Here is an 11,432-nt window from a genome sequence, read left to right on the forward strand (position 1 = left end):
TGAATCACAATTAGGGAGCTCGGCTTGCCGTGAAACTGGAGGCCTTTAAAACGTGAAGATTGGCTAATAGCCTCGCCAGTCGATTGCGAAACATGAAAGCGGCGAAAAGTGGCGACAGGATGGCGTATCCATGGATTAAAATGAGGCCCCTGTTGATGCTGACACTATTATTGGTCATTTTCTTCAGCTACTGCCTGGCCGGCAAGACGACCACCATGTGAGAGGATTACGCAACTAGCCAGCCACTAGACCACTTTCACTAACTAATCCACTAATCCATCCTCCTTTCTCCCTTTCGAAAAACCCAGCGTTAGCCACACAGACACCCTCGATCCGCAGGCCGATGGCTTCTGGGCCAACAAGACGACGTGGAACGCTCGCTGGGTAAAGTACTGGCGGGCCAAGAAGATCTACGAGCCGGTGTGGAAAAAGGTCTGGACACCCACCATTCACAACGAATGGGTGCCATTGCCCAATGTGCCCAATGAATGGGAGGCGGAAAAGGATCGCTCCTACAAATAGCAATGAGACTGAAAACATAGGCTAAGATTATTTATGGTTTAGTTGTTTATATTTTATTTTGTATTCACTGGTAATTAAAGTCTAGAGATAATTTAAAGTGGCGCCAAGGCAAATGGAAGTGGAAATGGATGGCCTTATGAGCTAGCGACTGGTTTACGACTATTTACAAGGAGCTTGGAACCGGGCGTTGTTATGCAACCGTTTAGGTGATGCAATGACCTCCTACGCGCCTGGAAACTTGAATGACTGCGAGGTGGCGGCCACCGAGGCGGCGGGCGCTGCTACGGGGGATTTGGCTGCCTCCAGAGACTTGGCCTGGAAGTCGGCGCTGGCCACTGGCTGTAGCATTGTTGGCTTGCCAGCGGCATTGGTGTCATCTCGTTTCCAGACCACCTTATCTTTGCCATCGGCCGACCTGGTGGCCGTGACACCTGTGTCCTTGCGATCCCAGTCATGGTGCTCATGATGGTGATGATCGTGGTGATCGGGCGAGGGGAACCACTCTGAAATGACCACTGGCTTCCAGATCTTTTTCCATCCAGGCACCCAGATCTCTTTCCAGCCGGGCACCCAAATCTGCTTCCATGCCTCCTTCCATTCCTGAAAAGAGTAGGAATAATTAGTTCCGATTTTATTTCTAATTAGTATGATAAACCTACCAATTTATCGGTCCAGATTTCCTTCTTCGCTGGCTTCCAGTACTGCTTCCATGCCTCCTTCCACTCCAGTTTCTTCTCTGGCACCCAGATTTGCTTCTTGGCTGGCTTCCAGATCTTCTTCCAGTGCGACTTCCAGACCACTTTCTAAACATTCGGGGTTTATGTGATTAAATAACATAATTAAACTTAAAATATATTTCACAACCAACCTTCTTCCACAAATCGTGGCTGGTGTACTCCCAACCTTCCTGATCCTTGCCCAAATATTTTTCACCGGGAATGCCAACCTTTAAATTAACAGGATTTTTAGCTACATACACTTAAAGGAAAAGGTAGATTATATTTTACCTTGACTAGTTCTGGTGTCCATATCTGCTTGTAATCGGGTACTTGAATATCCTTCCAGGCTGGCACTAAAATCTCTTTCCAGTGAGGAACCTAAGATACATTATGTAATTAAGTGTACATTAAGTACATTATGTAATCCATAGAGAGTTAAATTTAGAACGTACCCAAATTTGCTTCCAAGCGGGAACCTGTATTTCCTTCCAGCCGGGCACTTTGACCCAATGTGGCTTCCAGATCTGTGATAGACATAGGACATAGTTGTTGTTGTTGTTAACAGTTGTAATCAAGCCCCGAACATTGGGATCATTTATTTTTATTATAGACTTAGCTCCTTACCTTCTTCCATGAAGGATTCCAGATTTGTTTCTTAGCTGGATTCCAAATTTTTTTCCATCCCTCCTTCCAGGTGACCTTCTTCTTCCAGTACCCGGGGTCATGGTGCTCGTGATGATGTTCGTGATGTTCGATTATGTGCTCGTAATGGTGGTCGTGAATCAGGGCATCGCCCAGACCCAATCCCAGATCGATCCTCTGCTGCGCGACACTTTTGCTGTCCACCTGGGAAGCGGCAGGCTGCTGATCCACCACAGCCTTGGATTGACTGCCTCCGATGGCCAAACAGAGTACACCGAGCAGACCCAACTGAAATGAGCGAGGATGTATAGCTTGTAGATACAAATCAAAAGACTGAGACAACGAACTCGGGCATGAAGAAAGCTTGTTTAAATTGAATTCGCAACGATCATGTTAATGAATTCCATATTCTCCAAAGAAAGGTGAGTGACTGGAAACAAGTTTTAAGTGGGTCACAGTCTGGCATTGTTTTTTTGGGCGACCGACAGAGAAATGTTGCATAACCCCAGATGTTTATAATTTCATACAATGCCTGACCTGGGTCAAGAGAGCTAGCTGATGACAAATTATGCCGGGCCAAAGACTTTTCGGGTCTGGGCCCTCTTTATTTGGCCAATTTGTTTTATTATGTAAATAGGCTTGTGTATTATTCGGATAAATATGGAACTGTTGGATAGGTGACGCAAGCCATCTCTGCATTTGGAGAATCCAACAAGGTCAGGAAACGCCTTCGTGATTTCGCAAAATTAGCCCGATTTGTCGTTACAATTTCAAAATCCCCACAACCAAAGCCCAATCCCAATCAATTTGCGCATAAATGTCAACGAGACCCGGCCCGATTATGAAATGGAAATTAGCGCCAGCAAAAATTATCTCATCGGATAGTGCTAATTGTAGCAGATCGATCGTGTCAGCTTCCTCACGTTGGGTGGGCAGTGAAAGCTACGCAGACTGGTTTCGCCTGCAGTTGGATCATCGGTCGTGAGGGAAAAGAGTTGGCGACTCCGCACTGCACCCCACGGATATATACTATATGTATATATCTATATAGTATGCCCCCTGGTCGCTAATGAAACGATCGCGATTTTAATTGTTGACAATGTGGCTCAAGTCGGAAGGGAATCGCCGGGCAGTCATGGGGCCCACTGAAGACTAATGAAAAATGCATGGATCGTGCTGTTGACAAATGCAGACCGACAGGAAGAAAGTGTTTTTCTTGCTTAGTTTTACATTCCCTAAACAAAAGATAAATCGAAGATAAACCTAAGTTTCAACAAAAGAAATTCATATCCTATACAGAGAAAAATAATGAAGTATTTACTTTTAAAAAGCTTTGAAGAAATGTATCTATTTATACTAATTTAAATTGCGTTAGAAATGTCAAATACTTGATATATGCTTTAATTCGTTTTTAATTCCAGTTATTTCTTAGTTTAAAAAGCTATCTCTTTTACTAAACATCTAATTGATGTAATTGCACCTTTGGCTTAAACTGCAAACATATAAACTACATGATTACTTAACAATTTGGATAGATATAACCAAATTGCAAATCACCTTGCAAGCCCAAGGCTTAACAATTTCCTTAGAAAAGTGCACTGAAGCGTACATCCCTTAAATTTATTGCCACACCAACGCGGCAGCCTATGCATACAAAGTGAAATAATTGCCAACTTTTGGCTAAGTACACCATCAGTTCCACTTGTGCAGCCAGGCACCCGCAACCCCAATTCCATGTTAATTTCATTTCGCGACACTTTTTCACAATTTTTTGTTGACTTCTTTAGTCTTTTTTTTTTTTTTTTTTTTTTTTTGAGTAATTACCACAAAATGCCGATGGATCCTCATGGCTCCCGATTACAGCTGGTGAAACGCTTAAGCTAAGGCACTATCGGTATATGCACTATTTGGCGGTCTCTTTTGAATATATATATTGATCACTTTGAGCCACTTGGGATGGGTTGTTACCACCACTTTGGCCACTTTCGTGGAATCGACTGTCGCGCTGAAGATTGGGCACCTACGGTTAAATACACAACGCGCAGGTGCAGCCGGCGAAATGAGAGTGGTTAGCTCTCCAAATCTCTGACTCTCTGCTGTCGGGGAAAATGAGAGTTAAAAGCCAGTCAGACCTTGAATTTTGATAACGGTTTCGTGTGTAAACAATGACGAAGCTTGCGCTCGCAAAGCTTAAGCCGGCTTACCACTTTTTCCTCTCCATGAAAACCTCTCTGGTTTCCCGTACAACCCACAATCTTGGCCATTTTTTTGAGACCTGGAGACGTGACTTGGTCTGCAGTCTGCTCCAAATGTTGTAATCGCCCCGCAAGCTTATGGCCATAAATGTTATAAATCTCAATAATGGAAAGAGAAAAAAAGTTAAAAATCAACGACTACATTTGGGCAATGCAAATTAATAGCACGCAATGTGAAATAAACGAAACAAACAAACCGAAGAAAATATCAGGTCCCAGCCTATTGCGTTTGTCTTCGGGGTTTTGTGATTATTGTTTTTTTGGGAATTCTTATTGTTCAATCGGCCAGAAATCGAAGGTCGTCACGTCTGCGTTTTGATATTCCCAGTGGTGTCGCATTAATTAGATGGTTTTTAATGTAATTTATTGTCCATTGAGGCCCAACTCGGTTAAGGGCAATGGTCGTGGACGTGTCTATGGCTCAGATCCCCATAAAACTATTGCATTTTTGCATGTGCAACCCCAGCAATGTGGCAACACTTTAAAGACAATAGCCAACATATTTCATTTCATTTTCCGATTCATTTCCTGCCACATTTTCAATGGGATCCGCAACGGCAAGACATGCGGAATACCGCTCCGTAAATGGTTCGATTCATTTGGCCAAAAGCAAGTTAATTGCATGTTGATTTAATTTCAAATGAATGAGCAGCGGATAGCTCACCTGTTGGCCAGCATATGGGAGTTCCAGGTGCGTGTCTGTGCCTGGTCTGGTTCCGTTTCACTTAGTGGGAAGTAATCACTTGCATAACGTCGGTGGATCAATAAATAAAAATATTTACCATGGGATGCATGTGTGTGCCATCAAATGTATGCAGTTCCCAGAGAACCAACCACCTGACAGGACTTTCACCGCAGCCTTTCTCCCTTAATAGCTGGACATCATTTTCCGCCATTTGACAGCTAGTTCCACCCTCCGTACAAGGAAGTGCCAAACATGATGCACACACCAGCAGCCAAAATGAAATCATATTAATATTCATCAGCCTGAGATACACATAGAGTGGCCGCCTGTGTGTCCCCTTTCAGGAAGTGGAGTCACAAAACTGGACTGAAATGCGTAACAACTTGCCCATGGCCATGCGTTCGGCTTAGACCATGTCCTCCGCCTCCTCAACGTCACTGCGAACTCCATGCTCTGTGCTCCAAACGGCAAACTACGAAACTCCAGACGGTGTTGAACCACTTTTACTTTCCCCCGCTCCGTTTGGCGAACAGCGTGATGTGGCGTTTTATTTATTTATTTATGCCTTTCATGATTATTCATCTTATCGTCGGCGGTAATCGGTCAATATATGCTGAGCTCTACTATAAAGCCATAAGGGTGTGCTTTTCGTTGCACACAGAAAACAAACAAGTTGGCCATTTTTGCGAAACATCTTAAATTTTATTAGTGCTGATATTAAACTATAATTTTCAAAGATAAAAATCTGGCATATTCTCGTTTCGTTTTCTTCAGATAAAAATAGTGTTTTAGGATTAACAATTTTTAATTTATTTTTTTCTCTGTGCCCGCCATATGTAATTGGTTCCGGCATGAAAATTGGAGCAACATTTGGCATGCATTTCCTAGCTCTGGCGGCGCTGCGTTGGCTGATTTGCATTGCCAAAACGATTGCCAAAGCGATCGCCGATTGTCGGCCTGTTTGAAATGCAAGTGGGAGTGGGTGGTGGCCACATAACTCTGTCAGCCCCCCAAGAGCTGGTTGGGGCGTGGCTGCCGCCCACACTGTCACATTGGCCAGGCAATCACACTTGCCAATCGCAACACATGCTGCCAATGAACTGACACCTTTTTTTATTGTGGTCCCCTAACTTCCGATTGAGATCGGCTTCCTGCTTGTCCACCGAAAAATAATCAAATACCGCCAAGGAAGCTGGACGAACTGCTCTGAGAAAATGCGTGTGCATTGCCAAGAGTCGAGATGTCGAGTTGTCATCGCTCTTGTTTCTGGCCATATTTGGCGAATTTGGTCCGCCAGTTTGGGTGCCTCAATTGAAATCGATTTCCCACTTCCTACAGTTTCCGCACGGTCCCAATTGAGTGCACATCATGGATTTCACAAGACCATTTAATACGCCTTTTCCCTTGAAGGTCAGCTGCAATATGTTGACATCGTTTCGAGCAAAACAAAAGACTTAAGGCACGAACCTCTCATGCAACGCATTTCCATAAGAAAGCGAGTGCATGACTTATGTCTATATTATGGCCCACTGCCATCGGTGGCGCTTCGATGTGTCATATGCATACATAAGCAGTCGAATGGCAATTAATTTGATCGGCGTTTCAATTCAGCGATCGCATAATGAGACGCACTGCCGCCTTCGGTCACTTGGACAGAAAAGACTTGCGGAAATGCAGGTGACCAAACTGGTTCACTTCGAGTTCACTGACCCAGCTCAGTGAAAAAGTAAACATAGGCGAGCTGTGGATATCATTTCACCATCTCCATTTGCCAATAATTTTAAAAATTAAAAGTATGTCAGAAATAATCCTACACCTCTTTTTAATTGGATAATCTACATTTTTTTATTTATTATAAATAAGATAAATGGAATAAACAACGCGAATGAGATATTTTCATATCCAAAAGTACAGAATTAGATTAAGCTAAAATACAAGAAAATTTGGATTGATTTCCTTAAATTTACCGATTCATGCTTTCATAAATATATATATATTAATGTTTAAATCCCAGAAATAAACAAACGCCGCTTCATTGCGAGTATTTGGCAGATTAGCCGCTAAATATCTGGATCAACGGAGATGGCGAGTGCCATAAGCTATAGTAGATTTAGGTGATTTACTTCACTCGGTCAGCTGCAGTCACGCTCTCCAATTGACTGGGACATGCAAACGACTGTCCAACGCCGATTGCATAATTGTACAACTTTCTGGCGTCGGCGGTGGCGTTACAGTCGGCGGAGCTCAAAATTTTGCACACCACATGTGCCAATCAATTTCGTTTCCGTTCATCTGGCAAGCCATCCAGTTTTCCATTTGGCGATATTTAAAAATCCCCTGGCAAGGGGAAGGTTCACACAGGCGTCTAGCACCGGAAAATCCGGTTGAGTTTTCCTTGTTATGTCACAGTATTCCATCTATCACTTGCTTTTAGTTGATAATAAATAGAGTAGTGTATTAAAAGTCATCCTTGTTGAATTGATTACGGTCCTCAAATCGCCTACCTTTACTTGTGCATGTTTTATACCAGTTTTCGAATTACGTGGCCTTTAATTTTTGTCGATGGCTTTGTTATTGCTATCAAAGATAATGTTATATAATAATATAGTATGCTGCAACGCTTTTAACCAAAAATTTGTTTAGAATGCTTTTGAATATGCTTATTGATAAATTTTTACATTGAACTTGAACTTTATCTAGGCGCTAAGATATTTTGTTTCCCAAAGCGCCTTGAAAACTTGTGAATTTCCACGGATCCCAAAAATTGTCAAAAATTCCACTACAGTCAAGGCTCTTATATTTTACTTATATTATACATTATACTTATTATGTTACAGTAAAACTACACTAGCGCCACCTGAGACTGCATTAAATTAAGAACTAGATGTCGCTGATAAAAAAAAGCTGAAATATATTTCGAGTAGGTGGCGCCACTTTAATTTAGATATATAATAAATTCAAACTATTTAACATTCAACATTAGTATAGTTTAATCATATGTATCCAAATAATTAAAAGCATAAAGCATTTGATTATATACTATATGACAATAGTTAATTACTAGCCCAAGTGAATTATAAACAATAAATTATTTATAACCAATTAAACGAATACATCTATAAATGCTGTAATATTAAGTAAAAACTAAATGGGGTTGTCGTATACGAAATGAATTGTGTAAACTTGGTGGAGTACAGCCAAAGTGGGACCGCCCCACTGGGTATTGGTATTGGGTGTGTCCTGTCTAGTGTCGCACCGGAGCGAAAAGTTCAACAGGCTGCCCCACTAAATCAACAAAAAACCAAACCGCAAACAGCCGATAAGCGCCGCAACATAAAGGGGTGGCCACTACAGCCACTAGCACCACTGGGCAGCACCACCCAAAGCAGGCAACATGCCCGCAGGTCCACCCATAATAACCCAGAGTGGACAGGAAACCAACTGACCCGCATAGAGGCAACTTTCCGACACACCAGCAAAACAAACAAATGGATCTCACATTAAAATGAACGGCAGCGGAAATATTAGCGAAAATGTTGAAAATTTGTGTATGCCAGAGGACTCACAGGGTGGATGTGGTGCGGTGTGGGGTAGTTGGAAAAACCAGAGGGATTGGAGTGGCGGCCGGGAAAGCCAAAAAGAGGGGACACTTAACAGGCTTCGTTTGTTGCTATTTGGCCAGGCCAAACAAACAGGAGTTGGGGTCCTCCAAAAGGACCCCCTTCAGAGGTTGTTCTGCAGCCCAAAATGGATATGCGTTGACAACTGGCAGTCGACGTTGTTTTTGTGTTATATATATATATACTTATATCCTTGCTACAAAGTCCTGGCCAATATGCACGCTGAACATGCAAAGCGAACCGAAAGCGACCCACGATTAGGGGCGGGTTCTATTCAGCCCGCTATAACTGAAAAACTCTGTTTGAAATTAGGTACCCAGAAAGTTTTTCCCTTGGCGAGGGTTAGGAATAAAACTATGTCAACGTTTTGGGTTCGAGCTTGGGTCCTTTGGATCGGTGGGGGATGAGTAAAAGTGGTAACTAGTCGGATCGTTTAAATAAAAATCGGTTGGCATGCAATTTGACTGAATATCGTAGTCATGACATGGGCAAATCTACTTTCATAGCTTTATCAATCGAAATGGTAGATGGAATCAGCTTGTTAAGCCATTTATAGTATAAGACATGCTGCTTTATTTGCTACGGCGAATATCAGAGAGAAATTAGGAACTTTGTTAGCAATATTGTTTTAATTGAAATGAATATAAGTGCTTGATTAACTATATAATTAAATATATAACAATTTTTGAGATGAAACTTTAATATCCAAAGCATAGCTCTTAAATAAAACTACAAATTTGAATAAGAAAGCTGTTTTTTAAGGCCAATAGAAATCGATATGAGATGCCGTTGAGGTGCGGGGAAATTTTTTGACATCTGTTTGCCAGTTAAAATGAGTGGCTGGGAGCTTTGGCAACTCCATTTGGCGATTTGAGCCCGGTTCGAAGTGTTGATTTTGCCCTGCTTTGTTTCACTTGCTCGTGCCGCATTTGGGTCTAGGGTAGTTAAAGTTTATCTACACTCATTTGCCGTGTTTGTGTTTTTCTACCCATAAACCTAGTTTACGGTCTGGAAAAAAAATTCAAATACTGTTTGCTGCCTTTTGTTTGTCGCCTTCGACTTTTATTCAATTTGAGTTCATTCGGTTTATTTATTGATTCAGTCAGTTGCTAAAATCTTTTAATAGGTTTTCACACTCACATCGGTCATTAGATAAAGATGCAAAGCTGCGGAATATAACATATTTAAGGAGACTCACGCACACTTGAACTATAAATGCGCTGGCCCACAGTATTCACATAAATCAGTTGACATTTTTAATGACAAATTTTTTGTTGCTGCCTCGGTGTGCCAACAACTTTCCTCAAGGGAAAATTGACAACGGAATGCGAAGGTTGCAAAAAGAAGAACGTATTTAAATATTAAAAAAAAATAAATATACTTCGAGTTTCCTCCAAGGCATTAACTTAATTGCGGCTGAATCATCGCCGAAGTCTTTGTCTCAATTTCAATGCCGTAGTAGAACCAAGTAGTTCTGCTACTAAATCTTAACCCTGCCATGCCTGATTACACTTTCAGCTGTTCGCCGGCTAATTGATGGATGCCAACGAGGGCGGATCCAGGAGTATCGGCTATATGGAGCCATCCAAATGCCGCCCACACACCGCAGGCACCAAATCCGTATTTTTTTGTCGTTTTTATCTCGTTGTCTATTTTTGAAACAACAAACAAATTATGAGAATGAGAGTGAAAATGGGCGACAGAGATTCGGGCAACATGCATGCGTTGCCCATAGACAGGGCCATATATCGTACTATCTATAGATTGCCTAAGTATTTTGTGATTTTTCTTAATCATCATAAATTTGTGTTGCCTTTACCGTCAAACAGCAAAAGGAAAAAAAAAAAGGAAAAGCAACACGAACAGAGCGAAAGACATTTGGCAGTTGGACAAGAACTTTCCCGGCGACGGAAACATCAATAAATTAGAAATGTTTAGCTCAACTTTGATGGCTGAGGGGGTGGTTCAGCCGGTTCGGGGGGTGGGTTCATTGGGTGCTGGTGGCTATGGGGGCCACAACTTATTGTCTGCGCCTTGTTGAATAATTTTGTGTGTGTCAAAGGAATTCGTAGATGTCGCACTGCGTTGCCTTTGGTCATAAGTCGGAGCATTTAATGGTCGCCATTGGTTGGGCATCCAATGATGTGATTTCTGGAAATTTCGGGGATGCTGCTGCTCCAGAGGGTGGAATGCAAGGTATTCTGCGCAGACGCAATCCAAAAATCACAGGGATGCTGAATTTGCAAAATGGTGTAATTGTGTTTGCCATCTTGATTTCTAAATAAGTATATATTTATACAAGTATTTTTATTATTATATATATTTTATATATATTTCAAATTCAACGTTCTTTCGAAATATAATACCAACAAATTGAGATATTATTAAGAGGAATCAAATTAAAATAAATCTATATATATATATGCTTTCGTGCACATGTGGGTCAACTTCACGCCTGTAATTTCATATTCAGTTGAACTCTGGTGGGCGACAACGTCACCACCGCCACCAACTTGCCAGCCCCAAGCCACCGGAACCACCCACTGACCCGCCACCCGCTGCCAATTAACGTAATTAAATGATGCGTAGGGAGTCAACAGTTGGAGTACTCGGCATTACGAACACATACACGCCCAGGTCCTTGCTGCCACGTTGGGTATCTTATCCTTCTGCTTAATTAATTTGGGACATGGAATAAAAAAATGGTTTAGTTGCACTCGCTGGCGTTTAATGCTTCAATGGGGAGTTGGCGGCGAAATTGTAGAGACTACGAAGCAGTCCATCGATAATTGCAACGCAGCGAAGCCAAACAAAACGAACCGGAAAACCCACAAAAATGTGTGTACATGAAGTGGTGAAAAACCCAACGTCATCCTGTCAGCATAAGTTAGAAATCTTGCAAGTTGTACGAGAAATCACCCAGCACTTTCATCATAATTTCCCCAAGGACCTCACGTAAGGGGAATAGCCAGAAGTGGTGACCCAAATT

At 42.0% G+C, this 11,432-nt stretch overlaps 2 protein-coding genes across 2 annotated transcripts; one reads left to right on the forward strand and one right to left on the reverse strand.

The window, feature by feature from the left end:
* Positions 1-66: 66 nt before the first annotated feature.
* On the forward strand, positions 67-619 carry LOC6609496. The gene is made up of 2 exons (XM_002034145.2): positions 67-217; positions 309-619. The coding sequence occupies exons 1-2, from the start codon at positions 93-95 to the stop codon at positions 520-522; spliced, it is 339 nt and encodes a 112-aa protein (XP_002034181.2). The 5' UTR covers positions 67-92; the 3' UTR covers positions 523-619.
* On the reverse strand, positions 553-3,866 carry LOC6609497. Its single transcript, XM_002034146.2, has 7 exons — positions 3,708-3,866; positions 1,866-2,171; positions 1,694-1,765; positions 1,530-1,619; positions 1,391-1,468; positions 1,182-1,325; positions 553-1,122 (listed from the first exon to the last, which is right to left on the reverse strand). The coding sequence occupies exons 1-7, from the start codon at positions 3,729-3,731 to the stop codon at positions 745-747; spliced, it is 1,092 nt and encodes a 363-aa protein (XP_002034182.1). The 5' UTR covers positions 3,732-3,866; the 3' UTR covers positions 553-744.
* Between the last annotated feature and the right edge of the window lie 7,566 nt (positions 3,867-11,432).

Source organism: Drosophila sechellia, chromosome 2R (assembly GCF_004382195.2).
Source record: "Drosophila sechellia strain sech25 chromosome 2R, ASM438219v1, whole genome shotgun sequence".
Lineage (NCBI taxonomy): Eukaryota > Metazoa > Arthropoda > Insecta > Diptera > Drosophilidae > Drosophila > Drosophila sechellia.